At 38.4% G+C, this 22,356-nt stretch overlaps 1 protein-coding gene across 2 annotated transcripts; it reads right to left on the bottom strand.

The window, feature by feature from the left end:
* Positions 1 to 376: 376 nt before the first annotated feature.
* Positions 377 to 21,811, bottom strand: TXNRD1 (thioredoxin reductase 1). Of its 2 annotated transcripts, none has more exons than XM_082281012.1 (13): positions 21,696 to 21,811; positions 18,423 to 18,495; positions 18,187 to 18,306; positions 17,257 to 17,399; positions 17,012 to 17,127; positions 15,406 to 15,631; positions 13,205 to 13,297; positions 11,405 to 11,481; positions 9,621 to 9,777; positions 7,420 to 7,527; positions 5,972 to 6,067; positions 3,637 to 3,771; positions 377 to 495 (listed from the first exon to the last, which is right to left on the bottom strand). In XM_082281012.1, the coding sequence occupies exons 1-13, from the start codon at positions 21,786 to 21,788 to the stop codon at positions 433 to 435; spliced, it is 1,500 nt and encodes a 499-aa protein (XP_082137138.1). In that variant the 5' UTR covers positions 21,789 to 21,811; the 3' UTR covers positions 377 to 432. The 2 variants fall into 2 exon arrangements, with proteins under 2 accessions (XP_082137138.1, XP_082137139.1); XM_082281013.1 differs by having other exon boundaries at positions 3,637 to 3,768; positions 21,696 to 21,787.
* Positions 21,812 to 22,356: the final 545 nt, after the last annotated feature.

Below are 22,356 nucleotides of genomic sequence, written 5' to 3'. Positions count from 1 at the left end.
ACTTGTGGGGATTTTTCTGAGTTGGGAAGTTCTTTGTTCTGGAAAGGAATGTTCAGGAAAGAAAGGAGAGAGGAATAAAGCCAAACCAAAATAGTTGTTGTCCAGCTGTGCTAGCAGTTCTTCCATCACTGCCCACCAGACAATGCAGGCTTCAGGCTATGACTTCATGAAAGCATTCATCAAATGCCCTGCTAAGCACCAACTCGACAGTCCAGATTCCCATTGCATTGCTAATTGCCAGCCAATCACCACAAGTGACCAACTCCCACAGAGCTCTTCTCCTTAGGACGATGGGATGTCCAGGTTAAGCTCTACCCATTTCTGCAGGTGTCCAAGGGTGACTTCTCCCAGAACCTTCATTCTGAATTGCAGGAGTCAGACAGTGTGATCAAAGTCAGTCTCTGGCAATAGCAACAATGGGGGTCTTTAACCTCAGCATCCACTCACAGTGATGTCTTCACCAGAACGCTTAGTCACAGACAGGTTGGTGAATACCTTGAGAGAAAGAAAAGAGAAGACTCTTAGTGTGGCTAAAATTAATGGTTTTTTACCTGGATAATTAACTTGGGCATGATGCTCAAAACAGCAGCCATTTCTTAAAGCACAAAAATAATAATGAAAATCACACATTTAAAATCCTTGCCATTGAACAGCGCGCACACATACAAATAACTTTTGTTCTCTTCACTTAGCTTATGTTCTTCCTTTTACAGTGGAAAAGAATTAAGGAAGTCACATGGTTTTATACCACCTCTTGTCTTAATGCTCCTAAGATTTTACAGTGGGAACAAGCTCAGCAATAATGAACTCCAGTACACCTAATGAATAAGTGTCTTTATGGCTCAAAGAAAACTTCTTTGTTTGGGAAAATGAAGTTAACTCAAGGCCTGGCATTTGGAGGGAATTTTGCCTTTGTGCCTTTGTAGACATTACAGAAATGTGGAAGTGATTGCTAATGAAGGTATATGCCTCGGATCTGTGTCCTCTTGACAATAGCTATGAAAACACTGAGTAAAACCAGTTTGAAAAATTCCAATCTTTACTGCTTTCAAGTCACATTAGTGCAAACAACATACTCAAAAATAATTATTGTAAAATTAACAGATATTAAAATTTGGGAAGAAAAATTCTACAAAAAAATTTTTAATACTGGTACTTTACTATGCAAATAATTGCATGGTTTTGCATAGATATAAAAAGGAAAAAAGGAAATCAAAACCACTGCTATCTAAATGCTTCAAAGTTGCAATAATTAGTCATCATCAAAGCCATCTCTCAGGAAGAATAAACCTAGCATAGAATAAAGTACATACACATTTCAGCTATGCAAATAACACTGAAGTATCTAAAGATAATGGGGATCAGAAAGACCTATATTTCTCTAAGTAGGAGCTTTGCTGCATTAAGGCTGCTAGCAGCTCTTCAGAGAACAACATCAATAAATGATAAACCTCTTCCACTTTCTATAAGCACATAAAGCATTAGACACAAATCAGGAAGACAAATGCATGTCTAATATATATGGCAGAAGAACAGTGACTTATTTAAAAAATAGTGCATGTTTTGACAGAGGGGTTTGAAGTCTTTACTTCTGATCCACAGCCTGACAACATATGGGAGCCTTCATTTATTGTTATTTCACTTCAAAAGACCAAGATTAAAAAGTACAAAATTTATTTGCTTTCCTCCCGGCCAGACTGCAAGCTCCAGGTGTGGGAGGGGACCACACTGCTCCCTAGTAAGCCAGCTGGAGTCATTTGATAATTGTTGGAAACATGTATTTTTTGGCAGAATTTGTTCATTATTTAAGTGAAGACAAGACCTTAGATCCAGTGGCTGGAAAGCCATCATTAGCTACCTGGAAGAATCACCCCAGTTTCAGAAGACAATTTCTCTTCATCACAGATGCTCGATTGTAGCCCCCTGAATTTCAGGCAGCACAGTGCAGTTGAGGCTAAGATGTAATTCTCTGTAGGGCTGAGGTCCTACCAGCTCTGTGCTTGAAGTTATTTGGACTTTACCTTGCAAGAAATTCCATTCTGAGCTCATGTTTTCTGCAGAATAAAATGCTGCTCCAAGAAGAGAAGTGAAATCTGGCTCTAATTTGTAAGCAGCGAGAATGGGACCCTCAGTCTTAAGGTTTTCTTCAAGTGGAATAAAACCATGTTTCACAGCAGACTTAGTAATTAGTTAGTACTAGTGCCAATGAAGATGTCAGCATTTGACCCTGTAACACTGCCCCTTTCCTGTTCAAATCAGACTTCATTTCCCTTAACTTTTACAGGGATGTAACAAAAATAGCAGTGATATTATCCATCATTCTAGTCATCCAATATGCTCATTCCTCACAAATTCCAGTTTTCAAGCATTTTTCTAATCAAAGAGTGCCATCTTGCACTTTGATTTTTGTTTACCGCTCAGAGATTAAATTAAGTAAAAGCATAAAAAACCCTTTTGAAGACTGTCACTAAAAATGATCGCTGTTCCCTGGAGCTTTTAAATAGCGTATTTCTCCTGAGCCAATTTCTTCCTCCCCCACTCAAACAAATATGATTATCTGAAATTACCTCCCTGAATTATGTCTAATCATCATTCTATTCAGTTTCAATTTTAGCAGCTCAGATGTCCAGAATAAATTATGACTCTCATCCTCTCTTCACACTGCATATGCTAATACCCCACTTGAGTTCACAGGTTTGAATGCCTCCCTCAGAGATCCCCCTCCACAGGGCCCCTGGTAAGATAAGGACCTGCTACTCCTCTTCAAGGGCCTCCAAGAATGCCATTAGATGGTACTACAAAGAACAGAATCTATATTGTGGCTGCTTTGAAGATAATTCAGATTGCTAGCAGTTCACTTCATTAATAGAGTTCTTACTACATTGCTTTCACTAAATCACCTTGAAGATAGGAAACAAGAGAGGTGGATGTCACTTCTGCAGAGCAGCATCCTGGTGCACCCTTGCAAAGCTTTATATCTAACACAACCAAAGGTTCTGCATGAAGACTTACACATGTCATAAACAAGCTTTCATGGATCCTCAGCTAATATAAACTGGTCCTAATGCTACAAAAATCATTCTCTGATTTACATCTGGGAGCAGCTGTCCCACACCTGCTAGAGAAAATTGAGCTCTTCATTAAAGAGGAACAGCAACATAAACAGAAGAAGAAATATTTGTGTGGTTTCATATGAATTGAAGGCCTATGGAATAAAGAAAGATCTTTAAGAGGAGAGAGTTTGATCGAAAAATTGTCATGTAGCTGGTCCCCTTCCCCAGCACCAGTTTGTAAGCCTATTTTGAGTAGACTAATCTAGCTCTGACAACCACTTTAGCAGAAATAGTATTTGAAGCTTTCATAATCTTGAGAGGGAGAAAAATTCTACACTCCCCAGTAAAGAGAGAAGTGGATTAAGGGAGACCATACACTTTTCTCAAATTAACACACTAAAAAAAAATTAAATACCCCAGACTAAGCCTAAGTGTTAGAATTCTAAATATTAAAACTGGATAATTGCCTGTCCTTTCCTCCCCGCTACTTTCCTGCAAATGTGGACCTCTTTAATTCAGATTTCCAACACCTTACCCCAGAATGCTATGAAAGCTGGACCATGAGGTGACCTTGTATACAAACCTCTGCACAGACAGGATGAATTCCTATGGTGCTGTCCAGCTGTTCTTTTGTCAACCCACATTTAATAGCAGCTGCAAACCCTTGGGTGACTTCTCCAGCATTTGGGCCAAGGACATGGAAACCAATGACTCTCTCCTAAATGCCAAAGAAAATGAAATGCAAGCACAGTCATGAATTCAGTTCTCGTTAGACAAGGTGTAAGGTTTTCTTACTCAGAGTATATAATTCAATCAGCTCACAAAACATATCACAAATTAATGTAACCACTAAAATGTGAACTATAATTAGCACCAGCAGATGGGAGATGGTGTAATTTTGTTCTCTCTCTCTGCAAAGATTCTACTAGGAACTCAGGAGTCAGCTTCCTTACAAAGTTTTGCACAGGAGTACACCAAGAGCATACAAATTTAACACATGCCATGGTCTGTGCTCCATTGTGTGTGTCTGAGTCACAAACAAGGATTTAAATTTTATTCAGGTGAGTTATTCCACTCATTCCCACAGAATGCTTGCCTAAGTAAAGGTGAGCACCCTGCAGGAAGGTTTTCAGTACGAGGGCCTGTGGTAGGAGGCTACATGGTCTGTATCTGTTGAAGAATTTTCAGTTTGATAGTTGCTCACAGGAAAGGACCACGAGCTGAAGTTGTGGCCAACCAGACATGGCAGGAAGTATATTTTAACTAAACTGCCAACAACTCTTGTGGCAGTGTTGGCTTTCATTGGGAGATAATACACTCAGAGACTGGCAAAAACCCCATCCAGTTACAAGGAAGGTACTATTCACACTTCTCCTATCTATACTCCTGTTCAATTGCAAAACACACCACACTGCACATACATCCTCAGAAAATACCCAGCAGGACAAGCTGTACTGACCTGATCTGCTTTTCTTAAAGAGAGAAACATGAACATTTAGCACATGTCAGCTGCTGTGGGCTTTAGTGGCCTTCAGGGAATTCATCAGATTTTGGTGACCACAGATGTAGCCCAGCTGAGTATCAAAAGTTATCTGCTCTTCCTGCTAAATACCACATATATTTGGTATAGTGGATACTACATACACTGAAAGGTTTTTATTCTTTCAGTAAGTCTGAGGACTGAGATTTACCACAGGGTTTATTTAAATAAGAAAAGCTATAATTGAGTGGTAACTAAAATGGAATTACCATTATTTTCCTTTAAAAATATGGACATATGTCAAAATAAAACCATAGTAATGAAACCAAGGTAATAAGAGTATTAAATAGTTACTGAACTGGTTTTTTTTCCAGGGTAGCTTTCAACACTACCCTAGACACTTAAACACGTTTCAAATTTTCAGGACAAGAAGTGAAAATAAATTAATGAAACACTTTAAATCACCATTAAACCTTTGCATTTTCTTAAGTAACTTTGGATTAGAATGTAGCCAGAGGTACTGTGATACCTTTCACGCTACTGCAAACTCCTCCAGAAAGAGGAGATGGGCAACGCCCAACAGGTTTGCAAATTTTACGAAACAGCGACATGATGCTCAGAAAAACTGCAGGAAGATAAATCTGTATCTAAGAAAAATGAATATAGGTAAAGTAAGTTTTGGTTGTTTCTTCTAGGATGGATAGCTATGCCACCATCTTAACAGGAATACATTTTAATAGAATATTACTCTTCATAATAATTTATATTATTAAAATCAACTAAATTTTATTAAACAGATGATGAACATTCTGAGATGGGCACACCAATTCTTCTAACTAATTACTAGCTTTGCGTTTGCTTCAGCAGGTACTGTACATTTCCACTGCCAGGAAATTTGATCCTAGCCCAAGGATAATCCTGGTATTATCACCCTAAATGGGATTTGTGCAGGCAAGATACATTATCCTGTTAGAACAAGCTCAAGAGTTTTACAAGCACATGTGGGTTTGGAGAGGTTACAAGTTGTGATGGTTTCTGAGAGACCTCAATTTCAGAGAGAGGAATCTCCCAGAAAAGAATGTCCAAGTTTGGGAAGGAGAGAATAAACCAATAAAACTCCTAACCATTTTTACATGTATTGATTTGCTCACTTCTCAAAGCTAATGAACATTCCTGAAGATCTCTACTTCTTATTTTACATATATGGAAGAAGTGCCATATGCAAATAGCAATGGCAGAATTTTGTATTTTACTGGGGGTTGGTTTTGTATACACAGAAGTATGCATCACTATAAATATTTATTACATTTCAGAAGGTAGGCAAATTTAAATAAATTTTAATTTGTTAAAAATAATCTATTTATATCTGTTGTGTCATCAACAGTCCCTATGACAAACATATAGATACTGTTTGCCCTGGAAGGAAAGATGCACTTACATTATCTTGAATATTGCAAATTATCTTTGCATAGCATTTGTTGTTGTCTCTGGATGGCACAGTCCACTCCAGTGGCCAGAAATGACTATGGTACACCTGGAAATAAAACACAGGTTTAAACAGAGTTGTAAAATTTCCAAGCAGAGAGCATGATCTTCCAAAAGCTGCCGGATTATCCTAAATAACGAGCTATGTACATAGCATTTCGAACATCTGAAATCATGATGATACTCTTTTCCCTTAATGAATGCCAAAGACAGGAGTCTCTACAAAACAAGTACTAGTGTCATCCAATAATTAAAAAAGGAGAAGCCATAAGAATATTACACTTCCAGGACACAGTTCACCATGCTCTTATTAAGTTACAAAATCACAAGCGACTCAATAATCTTACTGAGGCTTGCAACAACAAAAGCCAATAAGGTGACACAATAAAGAGGTCAGAATACACTAAATGAGGACTTAGCCAGAACACAAATGCTTCTGGCTGCACATTTTAAAAAAGAAAATGCTTTGAAAATCAAAAGCACATTTTCCAGAACAAAGGGTCCACTGTTTCATGTACAACATCAAGAATTTCACTCAATAACAAAAATTTGGCTGGGTATATACAAACTTTGTGGGCAGAAAAGCATTTAAGCCTTTGCCCTGTAGTCAGGTTAACAGTATTTTACATACTGCCATTTTGAGTTGTATTCACTTATTTTTCTCCACAGTCCAATTCAGAAAATGTCAGCTAAGAGGAAGACAAGTTCTCAACTTCATGAACTACCACTTATCTGCTTATTTCTGAAAATAATGCTCCTCAGGTGATATTTCCAGGACATAAGAGTTCAGTTTATTGTGAGATTTCTTCCCCTCATGCTTTCTGTAATGTGGTCCATACAGTATTTTGGAAGAACAGCCTCAGGCACTAAGTGCTTGTATCTGTCTAATTTCACTCCTGACTAGCAATCCCAGAGAATGAAAAGGGATTACTCACATGAGTAAAATGAAGCACATACCTCCTTGTACAGTCAAAGTAAACAGGAAAAATGAGCATAACATTTGGTTTTATTAAGTAAAAATCACTGTGGTAAGGAATTTGCCCTGCTGTAGGTACCAAAGCTCCACTTCGACATTAAAACCAGTGTATCGCTTCCAGCACATGCCCAGCTTAAATTTATCCTGAAGTATTTGCAGACACAAAGAAACCCTTTTTCTTTTTTTTTTTTTTTAACCAAATATTCCACCTTTAAGCCCCTGTTTGCCAAAAATAGAACATATCTGCAATTAGAGCTATTGGAATTGAGAATTATTTTTATAACATGTCTAGGAACAGCCAAGGAAGACAAAAAGTCACCTCCTGCCCTTACATCAGAGCACAAAATGCTGTTTTAATTGACTTTTAACATTATTTAAAATTACAAATTGGAAAGCTAAAACCCAGATGAAATTAAGACATTTACCTCAATGTTTTCCTCCCCAAATTTCTCCACTGCGGTCTCTTCAGAGTACCCACAGGCTCCATACTCCAAAGGAGTAAATACAGTAGTTGGAACGTTCACATAGTCACACTGTACGGCATTCAAAATAAAACAAAAAACCCACACAACATCAGTAATAAAACCAGCATACAGCAGTCTGAAACACAGGAAGAAAAGCTCAATTATCCACAATTCTGAAAGCTCTTTTGTTTTTTTTTAATTGTCTTAACTTGAGGTACAGTTTTGTGTTTGTTCATTCCAGAGGTGTTAATTAGAGCAAGAACAAAACGACAGTTTAAAGTCACACTAACATTAGTATGCCCAGATTAAAGGGATTTTAAATACATTTTAAAAATGTACTAGATCACAGGTCAAACTGGAGATAAAAAGTAGCCTTTTCAACCACTTCTACAAAGCATGCTATTTTCAGCTGGGGATGCTGCAAAGGCACCCTACCATTCAAAACTCATTTTTCATCAGCTGTGGCCTAGGTGATGCCAAAGAACCAAAGACATGAAGTACAGCCAGTTGGGGGGGACAGCAAAAACTTGTCGCTTCTCCCAGTTTTGTATCATCTCCAAACTTTCTGAGGGTGCACTTGTTCTCAGCATCCAGATCCATTAATATAGATGTTAAACAGCACTGGACCTATGTCCAACCCTGTGGCACACCAGCAGTGACTGGCCTTCAGCTGGTCTTTGGAATGCTGGGCACAGCCCTTTAAGCTCATCTGCTCAGCCAGTTTTCAACCCACCTCACTGCCCACTTACCCATCCTGCAATGCATCCATTTGTCCACGACAATGTTATGAGAGACAGTGTCAAAAGCCTTTATTAGACTCAAAATAAACAAACATCCACTGCTCTTCCCATGTCCACCAAATGAGTCATTCTGCCATAGCAGACTAAGCAGGCTGGCCAGCTCTATTTCATTTCTAGCAATTTGATTTTCTACGTATTTCAACTCTAATTAATTTCCTTTGTGACTGGGGATCAACTAAGACACTGATTACTATTCTTTCCCCACCTATCCACACCACCTCATTACGTTTCAATCACCTTTTCCAGATTTGTTACAAAGGCAGTGTAAGCCACGCTCCCATTTAGTAGTTACTCATTTCTTGGATTCACTGAATAAGAATGCTTGCTTTGGCAGCATAAGGATTTTTGTACCTTGAGAGACTTATCTGGCATAAAATGTAAATTAAGACATATCCATAGCATTGCAGCAATAAAAAAATCTGGCTTCTGCTACAGTTTCTTAAACCTTGCCTGGCTAATTCAATGACATTATGCACACTGATTCAGGGCTCTGTTACTGCAATACCTGCCAACATAAAATAAACAATCAAGCTCTAAATCTGGCTGATAGTTGAACTTGCTATGAATAGAGCAGGCTCTGAAAAAGAAAAACCTTTATGGTCACGACATATGGTTATGAAGGTGAGACAAGCACCCATACCAGTATAGCAGTTCTTTAAAGGCACTCTCCTTTCCTCATGGTTTAAACATAAGGTGTAAATGAGTACCCACGTTACTCCAGTTTGAACAACCATAACCTGGCTGAAACCCAGAGCTGCACTGGTATGAAACAAACACTGAATCCATTAATTCAAGTACTCAGGTATAAATATGTGCTGAGTTATTGGTACATCTGATCTTCCATTCTGTCCATATTCAACTACAATTAGGATTGTGTATTACATTGAAAACATACAGATGAGAAGTGAAAAAAATTAGTGAAAATAGCATTGAAAATTAAGAGCATCACAAACTCCTATTACACTCTATTTAGGGACCGTAGGTAGATTTAGTAAACTGCCTTTGAATTGGTGTTAAAGCACTTAACAGGATGGGAAAGATTGCTAACTTTTATGGAAGGCAGTAGAATTAAAACCAAGTTAAATTATCTCTGTTAGTTTCATTATCATTATACTCTGAGAGAAAACTAAACCCTCTTAATAGGAAAAAATAAAAGAGACTACTGCTTAACCCACAAGGTATTAATTTCATCCTACACAATTAGCAGAACACATCTGCAGTAATATCTTTGCCAGGGGAAAATTAAAGTGATCATCAAAGCTAATCCTTAAAATTCTCCTGGGTTTTCCACAAACAAGCAGACTTGCACTCTGCACTTGGAAGTAGAGCAGTGACAGTGTTTTAAGTCAACTGGTTCCTTACCTTAGTGGTTTCCCCAGCATAAAGCCTCCGAACTAACAACCTTCCTGCCTGGATTGCCACTGGTGTGAGTTCCAGCTTGCCCTGCAGTATATCTCCAACAGCATAGATATGTGGCACATTTGTCTGCTCCTCATCATTGACAGGAATTTTTCCCGTTCTGCAATTGGAAATAACAAGAAAAAAGATGTAAGTGTTCTGCTGTGAAGGCTGGAGGTGTAAATTACCTTGCAGGAGTTAGGCCCCTTAGCTTTAAGGGAAAGACTTGTATGTGAAGTATGGGGGAAAGAATTCATATTCATAATCTTACAGTCTTGGGCAGGAATATAAAGTAGGGCAAATTTGACCAAAACTACAGGAATTCACACACTGGATAAGGAGGTAGCTTGAGAAGCTGCGATTCATCTCCTGAATCACTGAGGTGAAGCACAAACCTCTTCCAGAAACACCCTCTACCACCAGCTGAGCTGTGTACTGGCAGCTTTCAGGAATGACAGAAAGAGGCATTCTCCCACTCCACTTGTAAGACAAAACAATTTTTCCACTACTGAAATTTCAGTCCAGTGGCTGAAGCTGTTTATAGAAGCTTATCCTTGAGGCTCCTACACAGAGACAGGTCAGGCTGTTACACACCCTACCTAAGGGACAGCCAGCAAGCTTTTTAGCTGTAAGTGCACTGAGCTAATGGAAGTTTTTAATTATTAATATTTCCTACTTCATCAATAAATGAGACAGTGCAGTGATCACCACAGGAAACACATGTAACAGAGAAACCTAATCAGACAGACATAGAAACAGTCACACAGTTACTTGATAGACCAGCGGCAATTCCCATATTAAAAATCCAACTTCCTCAATTTTGCACTTGCTAACAATTATACAGTTTATGCTAATAACTTTATAGTTCATTCTATTAAGCTAGCAATAGGTGTCCTGACATCAGAAAGAGGTGTACTGCTCTACAAGCCAACGTGGGTCTGCCAATTTTGAGTGGACCAAAATTTCCACTTATTTGGAATATCACGACTGTTCCCTTTGACAACATCAGTTACTGCATTCATGTATAAAAACTCTGGTCAAGCTCATGGTCCCTTGTCTTTTCTTCAAAGTGAAGGTCTTTGAGGACCCACATGCCTGGAAGACGTTTTTGTTACCAATATTGAAAATGTTACTGATAGCTCCACTCGCTGGTGCAACAACCTCACTACATTAAACATCAAATACTCTTCTACATAAGACACAAATTGTTCCCAAGGATTGCTTCTAGGCAAGAAACAAACCCCTCCAAAACCTAAAACACATCAAGAACTTCACCTGTGACTTTAAGGAATGCTACTTGAACCTTACCTTTCAAAATAACACATAGCAGCATTTACATTAAAATATAAACAAAACTCACTGCTCTGAAAACCTGTATGAGCAAACAGATTTTTGCTCCAAGAGGTGATAAAAGCAAGATGACAAGAAAAAAAGAGTACAAGGAACAATTGGCAGATCCTAGAAAACCCTGTAACTGGAAGAAGCTAAGACAGATCAGTGAACCTAGACAGAATGGAACAGACACTTTTTTCTCCCAGGAATTAGAAATTGACTTTTCAGCAACAAAAAAGCAAATGTAGCAGTACTATGGGAGAAAATGCAGTTATCTGCTACACAGTCTCCCATCCAAGAGTATACAATCAGGACAAATTTTTCCTCAAAGCTTTTGGATGTCTCTGTACTGCTACCATTGTAACAGTACATGACACAAGCTCAGCAGTGAGTGACACACAGACATCTGTCCTTACTTTTCATTGATATTCACCCCAACTTTGTCCAAACCAATTTTTCTCGTGCATGGTTCTCGTCCAATTGCCAGCAACACCTGCAAAACAGCAATGCACATTATGGATTTTTAAAAACTCAAAAGTGCCTTTTCCTTTGGCTATTATCTTCAAGATATACTAGAGATTAGTATCTAAGGCTTGGTCACAGTAAGGTGAATAAATTTGTTACACATTGTAGATTCACAGAGTTTAAGACAAGCCACGCTACCACCATGACCTAACGATGCCAGGTTTTAATGCTAAGATTAAAAACAGTCAAATAGCTTTCCCTAAAAAAATACCCCAAGAATATTCTAAACAAATCAGTTAGGGATAGATTCTTTATTTCCTTGCAGTTTTATACCAAAGTGTTATCCTGTATCCTTACCAGGGCAGGTGACCTCAAAATGCTCCATAAGGAAAGGGCTCTTTAGGAAAGAAACTCAGATGCTTAAGCAAATAAAAATACCATAAAATAGTATTTGGTTTGATCTGAAAATATAATTTACTTATATAGGCTCTCAGCCAAGTCACTGTCAAAGGATATTATTTTTTGAATATTATTTGTTTGAACATTTGTTCAGACCAGGCCAAATTCTTACCCATTCTATCAACTCTGCTATCATAACAAATCAAGTTCCAACTTTTGCTATCACAAGGAAATTTGCTACACGCTTTGTAGTCTTGGACAACTGCCCAGATAACTATTTAATGCTTCTCATATGACAGCCAGGAACTGTCCTGAAGGAATCCTGAGATCTCCTTCAAGTCTTACAGATGATCAAATACACCAGATCCTAAGAGCTGAAGGTCTTAAAATGCAGCACAGACAGGTCACAGCTTCTATGAGGAGTGACAGCATTTCAGTGAAAGATGTAGCAATAAGAAACCAAAAGTTTCCTTAATGAAGGGATGGTATTGATTTCCTTGCTAAAAAGCTTTCACTATTATGGACCAGAAAAACCCCAGTATTACAACCGTGAACGATAGCTCTGCTGCCATTGTTAAATCTTCCCACACTGTTGGCTCCCAGATGCACTGAGGTGTGTACTTTTTAGGGATGACTGATGCACTGCACAGGTAAATGAGGTCACTGGCACAAAGCATTTGCAGTCTGAAGTCCCAGGCTGGCAGAGGCCTGTCTTTATGCATTCTGTGTGGTTCCAAATACTCTATTCACAACTTTTTTTTTGTCCTTTCAGCATCAAGGTCTATGAAAATGAGTGGGGTGAGGTATAATGGAAACTGTCAAACATACAATACCATACCTGCACACTGCAATTTTACTGTCTTAAGTGTGTAATGAAGTTTCCTGACTGATTTGCCACAGAGCATTAATGGTTTTTGTGAAGATGTGTCAACAACAGGTCTTGAGATGACATGTCACCCATTTGTTTAACTCCTGCACAGGCTGTTGTTTAGTGCTAACTACAAAACATGCCTTAATTACTAGGAAAGCTGTTATAAATCATTACTTATCATTTATTACAAATATTCCACTGGGAAAAAGTCCTGCAACTGATTCCATGTGACCAAGCTCATCTACACCCCTAAGTTAAGAAACAGGTTTCAAAAGCATGCAAACTGATTTGGCAAGGTAAATAACCATGGACTTTGGGACTTTTTTCTCCAGATTAATTACCTGCTGACTGTTTTCAATTAGCATATTTAATGACTAATGTAATTTTTAAAAATTTGAAGTGTGGATAAAAACACCCCACAAAATCTCAACATTCAATGGAAGGCTATTTCACATTCTTCATGCATATAGACAGGACTCACAGTATTGTATTCCCCTTCAATCATTTGGTCTCCTGTTGTGGACTTGGCTGTAACCTTCAATATTCCAGGAGTTCCTTCCTCAACCTGCTCAACCTATTTTGGGTGTTGCATGGAGTAAAAAGAAAACAAAAGTTTAGTTTCAAATAAAAATATACAAATGTGTATGTTTCCCACCACATATCACTGAGAGAGTTTTTACCATGACCTAAAATTAAGCACTTACTCTAAAGATTCTTTACATTTCTACTTGCATATTTTAATGTGTTGTTCTATGTCCCTGCATTTATTCTTATGACCAACACAACAAAACCTCATTTCTGTTTATAAAAGTGGACTGATGGTTAAACTCTTGTCCAAGCCCACCACATGACCTGTTGTATTCACTGGGGATAGAGGAGGTGAGTAGGAAGGAAACTCTTACAAGGCCTGGAAACACCGTCCGACATTTTCTCCACCTGCTGCCATCATTCCCTCCACCCAAGGGAAGCTACTGTCACAGAAAGCCCTCAGCAGGACATGCAAGAGACATGTAAGCGTGCAACACTTTACACAATTCTGAAGAATTTTAGTCTTCTTCTTACAGATGAAGAGGTACTTTTCAACAACACCCTGGTTCCTATTGCATGTTCAGTATTTAGAGGCAGAAAAAGCAGTTTCTGATGAAGTTTTTAATCTTGTCCTTTCTTTTCAATTTAAAAAAACCAACTGTACCATCCTACCAACCTTAAAGGATCACTGTGCTAAACTGCTCCTGTTCAAAGGCAGCATTATTTATAATAATTTATCTTCTGCCTTCAAACGTCCCAAGGAAGGGTTTTCATAAGCACAACATGCATAACTTCAAACACAACGTCCAAAAGAGGTGACAAAACCTGCTTAAAACCTATCCAGCAACTTAAGTTGAAGGATATTCGCAACCAGAAGCAGGGCCAAATATTTTATTCCCATTGAAATCAAAGACATATAGTGAAGGGACAGGGTAAAATACACAGAAGTGCATTTGTGACTGTGGTGATGGACTCCTCATCACAGGATGCATCTGGAGGAGCCTGCTTGACATTTAGTTGTAATGATCTGCTTGTAAAAACAGCTTCCTTCTTTCTCATCCCCCATTAGAGCTTACAAAAAGCTATGTCTGAAACAGAACCTAGATAATCATCCCTACTTTTCATACAGCATGGGATTTATGCAACGAAAACATGCATAAAAACGAATTTCCTTGAAACATCCATTTTGACTTCTCACAGGAACTCTCATTCTGTGAGAAAGGCTCAGACCCACAGGGCGAAGTGGCAAGAGCATTTTTAAAGCTGCTCTTGATACTGCTAAGAGTGGAAAGGAACAGTCTTCACTGAAATTAAGGGTTTAATCCCCAAAGTGTTAAACTCAGTAGCACGCTGGTTTAACACCAAACTGAAATTGCTTAGTATATAATTTGCTATTTCAGAACAATTAAGCACTATTGTGAAAAAAACATGAAGAAAAATACTGTTAGCACACACTGAAGTCTTTGATAGAGCAATTTTGCATTAGAAAAGCTCCAGAACTTCTAATCTGGCTTAAATTCAACCTGAATTTGCCTATAGACATGCCTATATATATATGTAACTACCTACATGAGCACTCTTACTGAAGTCAACAGAAATTGAGCAAGTATTTAAGGACTCTGCCAAGTAAACGATACAGATGGATACTTCCAAAGCCCATTTACTTCTCTGGATTGTCCACTAATCCTTGGCATACAAACAGTATTTGCTGGCTGAGAATTTGAAAAATGGCAACGAAAAATATGACTATTTGGGATGCACTGGACCCTGATCTTAGAGGAAATTATGTATCTGCTTAATTATGGGCCTGCAAGAAGTTTCACAGATTTCAGGAAAACTGCTGAATTTAAGTATATTTAACATTTGCAGAACCAGGACGAGCACGTGTAACATTTTCAATGCAACATATACTAACCCAACTAATTCTGATAAAAACAATGAATTTTGTAATCTCACAAAATTTTAATATTAAGATTAAATTATACATTTCAATTAATTAAGTTTCATGGAGTTCATTTAAAACAAAAATTAACCCATTGTATATCACAGCAAATACTGTAAAGCAAGTTCAACTTTTTCATTAATTAAAATAATTTACATCTTAAAACATTATGATAGGTATATCCCAATCAGCTGTAGTCACTTAGAGCCTACCTTAATTGGCACAAACTCCCTAATGAAGCTGACTCCATGTTCTTTCATATATTCGCCAATTTTGTTTGCCATGTCCTGGTCAAATCCTCTTAAGAGAATGGATCTCACCATTACAGTGACATCTAATCCAAGGCCTGCAAGAAATCCTGCACATTCCAAGGCAACATAGGAAGCTCCAACCACCAGGGTTTTCCCTGGACAGTAAGGCAGAGAGAAAAGATCATCACTGGAGAAAAAAATAAAAAGGAAGGAAAAAGGAAAAGAAAGTTAGAGGCAATCAGAAGAATGTATTGTGCTTTATATTTATCTAATTTTTTCTGTAAGAATAGAACTTTATTCCTTCTCCTGCTCACTAAAAAAACCCTGCTTAATTTTTTGGAAGTTCATCTGGAATACAAGAACAGTACATGACAGATGAAAAGGTTACATCTAGGAGTATACATACATACATACAAAAAAAAAAAAAAAAAAGTATGAAAAGTCTGAATCACCACAAAAATGTGGAGGGTTTTTAAACAGAAATTTAGGACAAATTGTTAAAAAAGGTAGGTGTTTATTTCCCCTCTGAATCTTGCTTTGAATATTTTGCTGTAAGTTTTAGCTCCCGAGAACTAAAAGAGGAAGGGGATCAGCTTTAAGATAAAATACCACCATCACTTTGAAGACTTATTCTTTTGCTAAAGTATTATACACAGTGCCAGATACACACAGACAACAAACCAGATAAATGCAAACCACAGTAACAGGCAAAAATAGAAGTATGAAATTATGGAAAACATGCTCCTCTGCCTGCTTTTCCTTTCTTTCAACTGCTTCATCAAGCTACATCAGTTCTACCACACTTTGGACCTCGGCTATAAAACCAGGGCTTCTCCACAAAGCCAGGACTCATGGAGGCACCACACTTACTCAGCAGACACTTAGAGTTTGGCAATACAATTCTCTGAAGATTTAAATGTAAAATAAGTTTATTTCCACCTTTGTTAGGGTGGTGGAATAAAATGTGATTGTGCAATTAAAGGCTGTAGCATAGCTCCTATACCCAAGGAACTCAGCAAAGATTACACAATCTGATAGCATTAAAGTCTGGAATTCCTGACTCTTCCACCTTGAAGCTACTTTAAAGCATCACTTTACAGGCTGTATTATCTGTGATCTTTAATTGCATTACTCCTTATTAGAAGGGAAACATACCACATGGTGTTCTGGTTTCAGAGGGATTATGCCAGTTATTTACTTCATTGCTATAGGTCTGCCAGTCTGTAATTCCAACCTCTGTTTCTACATCAAGTAACTTAAAAGTTACTCTGATATGAAAACACATTTTATCTTCATATAACAAGCAACTAACCAGACACTTGAAACCAGTTTTTCTCAAAAGTTGAATTATTTTCACTGAGTAGCTAGAAAAAAAATTGTGCTGGGTTTCAAGACTGCCCCAATGCAATGAAGACAGATTTCTACCAACCTCATAACGTCAGCAGCTATGCTATTCCCACTTTCCCTGATATCTGAGTATGGGGTTTTCCTTCAAGCAGACTGTGCTCCTCAGTATGGGGAAGCATTTACACACAAGCAATGACTTCATACTCCTGCCAGTGTTTACCTGCTAATGCAGTATTCCTTGTCTCCAGGTATACCCAGGTAGCGTGGTCGTTCACCAGTGGCAATGATAAATCTCTCAGCCGTGTACAGCTTCTCAATTCCTTTTTTGTTTGTTGCCTGCAGACAAAGTATTAGTCCAAAGTGAGTGTTTTACAGTCCCACCATGGGAAAAATTATTCTATTTGAAAAGCATCTCTATTCAGACAGCTCTATAGGAAGACACAGCAAACAATGGCTAAGGAGTACCTTAATTGTGTGTGGCCCAACAAATTCTCCATATGCATTCTCATACGTGACCTTCGTGTCTCTCAGCGCAACCCGATAGCCCCAGTTCAGTGAACCAATGTAATTCTGAACAGATTCTGTCATGGTCATCCAGTTGTGTTTGACTGTCAGAAACAAAAGAGGAAGGTTCACCTTTTAGTCTGAGTTCTTCTTTTTCCATAACAAAACTTGTATTCTCTCAAACAGATTCTTTTCATGACCCAGTCTTACTGGGTTTGTCTTACTCCCATTTTATTTCAGGGTAAATCTATTGAAATTCAGACAATTACATCAGCACAGACAACATGAGAGGTCAACAGGCATGACTTAAAACATAGAAAATTAGGACTTACTGCATTATTGACAGGTTTATATTGACAGATGCTGTGAGCAGGTGACATTGCTCAATAAACAAAGACAATGCATTTCTGAGAGGTGCCTCTGCATGCTCCCCACTACAGGATTACAGCCTAAGTAAATCATAATCCTATAACCACGCATATTAGAGCTAATGAAAATAAAATCTGTCTTCCTACATAGTAGTGACAGACACTTAGGAAAAAGAAATCCTTGCTTGCAACTATAAGGAGTTTCTGTCAGGCAACATTCTGGGGTATTCCCTTAGATATTGTGGTACATTCAGAAATGGAGCAGTACCTTAATGTTTTTATTCACACAAGTCTCATCAATTACTAACATGATCAGGAGCTATTAATAAACAGATCAAACATGGAGGCAATAAGCCTCATGGCTTTAGACTTGAAAAACACTTCAACTTACATGTAATCTCTCCGAAGTTGCCTCACAGTGTTCAAGCCAACACGTGCAGCAGTGCAACAAGCACCTGATTATGAGAACCACCTCAGCATTTTCAGTGCAAATGACAAAACTGAAAAAAGTGCCTTTCTTTACCTTCTTCTGTAAGCTGCCATCCAAATTTGCGTGAATCTTGCAAGGCTTGTCCCAGTAAAGCTGCCTGGTGCATCAATTTTTTAGGTATACAGCCCACATTTACACATGTTCCTCCAAGACCTGAGAGAAAGAAACAGGATGCGATTTTCACATCAGTGTGGCAGATTCCAAACATGAGAATCAGAGTCTTTGAGTAAAGTTCCTTTATAACAGGATTGTAACGAAGAGAAATTTACCCCATGAGCTTCCCTGAGGCGTAGGCGTGACAAAGTCCAGCACCATCACTTTCTTTTCATATTTGGCAGCTTCCTGCAAAACAAATTAAATAAGACACGTATCTAAATATTAGAGGTTGAATTTGGAGTAGATGATAACATCATGCATTGCTGAAAAGCTTTGTGACTTTTAATTAAATAACAATGAACGATTTGCAAGGGAACAGACAGACAGTCATTAATCTTCTGAATTCATCTGTGCATTCAGTAGGAAAAAGAAGATGAAAGGAAAAAAAAAAGATATTTATCCTGCCAGCATGGCACCAGCCAATACACAGGAGACTCTGAGTCCAACATCCTCTTCACTCTTCCATCCTGTCATTTTGTTCAGACTATTTCCCAACATGCCCATTTACTTTTAACATACTTAACAAATTCCTAATTAATCCAGTTTTCCCTTCAAAGATGGTTTCTCCAACATTTGTTTGAAACCACATCAGACAATGACATAAGAAATCATGTGGCCAAGCATGACAACCTTAACAACTCTATGATTCTGTATTTCCCCTGAGAACTTTCATTAGCTAATCTACAATTAATGCCTGGTACTGAGAACTATACACTAATTTCATTGCTCCCTTCGTGTTTTTTAAGAAGGCAGCAAAAACTGACAGCAGTAACTGCCACCACGGAAAATCACTTAGGGAAGTACTATGTAGCTGAGCAACAGCAATGACAGATTCCTCCCATGAGATGCAGCAGAATAACTTTGCTACTTGCAGTAGCCACAACTATGCTGGCATCATACAATGAGTTCTTAAACATGTAAGCAGTAACAACTATAGGAACAGGATATTACACTAAGGCCTTGGGTTTGGTTTGGGAGGAGCTGGACAGCCTTCAGCGATCTGCTACCAGTAATACTTGTTAATCCAAATAGTTGACAGTTAGAATTTCAATTTTAAATCTATTTTACTTCATGCAAAATGCAAATCACACTTCAAATAACACAGGCTATAGACACCTTTGGAAAACATTGCTGTACTGGATTTCCACTTCCAATAAAGATCTAGGCTGGCCAAGAAGCTAATTCCTATCCATTAGCAGCACCTCTGAGAAAGTTCTTCAGAAAGGTGCTTAGGGACTGAGACGTGGCATTAAAGCTCCTTTATAATGACAGCTCTTAAACACTGCTCCAAAAAGATTTACCAGGGTGAGCTAAGTAGACTGCATGGATTGCCAAGCTTCACTCGGCTACACGCTCACATAACACAGCACAGCACTGCATCGCCACCTCGGTTGAGATCCCACAGATACAACCACTTCTGCTGAGTGATTTGCCCACAGCCACAAACCTGCCCTGTAGGCTCTCAAACCTTTCAGGGCTCAGAGCAGTGCTGCAGGAACACAGCAAGGCTGTGCAGGGCTGCAGCTGTTCTGTGTGAACTGAGAGCAGGGGCCTGGCACCGGTCTGAGTCTGCAGCTGCATTATACCAAGTCAGCCTGGCAGTGTTTGCACTCACTGTGGAGACATGCCTCCAAAGTAACCAACTCTGAGCCCAATGTAGAGAGGAAGATGTGCTCACAAGAAGATGTGCATGTGTCAAGAGTCAAAAGCACACATTTAACCAACCCAGTTAAACTGCTGCAAACCCAAGTGCAGATATCTGGAACTTCATATAAGAGCTGTGTAGCTGGGTTTTTTTTCTGTTTTGGTCTGGTTTTTTTTTTCAAGCACTGTTAGTTAATTCATTAAAAAACATTGAACAATCTAAGTAAAAGTCAAAAGTTCATGTGTATAAAACAGCTTCACTTCAACTACATGAAACTGACTTGAAATACACACATGATGGTGGTGTTGACTTTATTGATCTACCATCTTCTGCTCTACTTAACTTATCAGTTGAGAACACTAAGAATCAATATACTTTGTACACCAAGTTGAAGGAATAAGGCAGTTTATCCTCCTACTGCACACCTTTTCTGTCCTACAACTGAAAAAGGATGCAATAAACATCACTGCTGTAGCTTCCCAACATAGCACATGTATACAACAAAGCAGTCTCCCTATGGAAACTTTGACAGCTGGTTTCTTATTACTGCAAGCTCTTTTTGCATTACTGCAAACTCTATTTTACTCTTGTTACTCTCTCCCATCCCAGAACATCTCCATCCTCAGTGTTTGCTTCTCTTTGTGGTGCTCAGAATTTTCATGTATCTTACCTTCAATCCTCAATCCTACACCATGACAACAGTGCCCCTATTGATAGGAAAGCAGTAAATTACAAAAATAGACTATGGACCGACAATCCATCACTCAGCCCTGCACATTTCCATTATAACAGAAGTACTTCTAGGGGACCAGGGTTCAGTGTGAATCCAATGCTATGCTAAAATATTTTCCCCTTATTTTCTTTCACTGCCCCATGACCTCCTCCACTTCTCAAGAACAAAAGAAATGCCCCCTGACTGGAAGAATAATCCAGCTCCAGGTCTTGAGCAACAATGTACTTAAAGGAATGCTCAATTCACTCCTAAATAGTTAATCCAACAACAGACAGAAGAGACACAACTGCCTGACTACTGAAGTAAAGGAGAGCTACTGACTTACGACAGATTTCAGCAAGTTTAAAATATTTGGGATAATGACAGCTCTAAGAGCTGGTATATTTTGTACCACTGTGGATTCTTTTAATTAATCTAGATACGCTTCTAATAGCAATATCCTAACCAATCTGGCTACAGGCAGGAAATACCAGACCCTAGAAGTGAAGGGTGAGACCATAACTCTACTTAAGTGTAGGCAAAATTTCCATTTATGCAACTATGTAAGTTCAAAAATCACAGACTCTCCCCCGTTGTCAAGAATTAAAACAAGATACACAACTATGTCTGAAAAGATTGTACTTTTATATAAAAGTAGATACCTCCTGATGATAATTATGAATAGTTTTAAAAACCTTCTCATTTATGAGCTGAGTTTAAGTTCAGCTACTAATAAACACTATTAAGATATTTAACTGCTGTTTTCCAGAAGCATCATCTCCCATTTGTGGGGACCAAGTTTCATTCTAGTAAGGAGTATTAACAAATATTAAGGAATATACTGTGTTTTACTTCTTCAGAACATAAAGAAAAGAATATTGTATAATTGCACTAACCTCCAAAGAAATGTCACTGATCAGGCAGAAATGTTGTGCTCCTACAGTGCTAAAGATACCCAAATTCAAGACACTGAGGATGTCACCCACCTGCTGACAAGGAAAGTATAAGTCTGTATTTTCCCTCTCATACCTTGGCAGCTGCCAGACCACCTGAGCCTCCACCAATGACAATGAGATCATAGTCATAGGAATCTGGCACTGGTCTAAGTCCGTTCGCTTCCATTGTTTTCTGAGGATTGTCTTCTTCCTTATGTGCCTGAACAGAGAAAACAAAAAGTATGAGGGAATATGGGAACATCATTCAGTGTTCAACAATTAGTATTTTCAGTAGCAAATATTGTGATAAGGGAACATAATTGCATTTGAATTTTCTGAGCTCTGCTTTTAATTAGCTTTTAATTTCGTCTTCCTAATCCACCTGTGAAAAGCTCTTTACCTGTCAGATACTGAACTACAAATTTTCTTGTTCGTTGGAGCACTGGGCTTCCTTGCAGAGCTTAGTTTTCCACGACAATGCAAGTCTAGTGCCTCCTCATACTGTACTCCAGCATGAGATACGTAACTGCTGACACAAGCATTCCATTAATTTATTTTATTCTTTTCATCTGCCCTTGACTTTCCTAATTAGTGTTTTCCCCCTCCTCCTGCATATATTTGTAGGAAAATACAACAATCCTCTGCGACACTCCTAATCCACAATAATTACCAGCCTTACCAATGGAATGAACAGAACTGAATGAAGAAAACCATTTCTGAAAACTGCATTTTTGTAATATGCCAGTGTTTATCAC

The sequence above is a fragment of the Coloeus monedula genome, assembly GCF_965178545.1.
Source record: "Coloeus monedula genome assembly, chromosome: 4".
NCBI lineage: Eukaryota > Metazoa > Chordata > Aves > Passeriformes > Corvidae > Coloeus > Coloeus monedula.
Note: the sequence above shows the minus strand (reverse complement) of the source record. Positions and strands in the feature narration are given on the sequence as shown.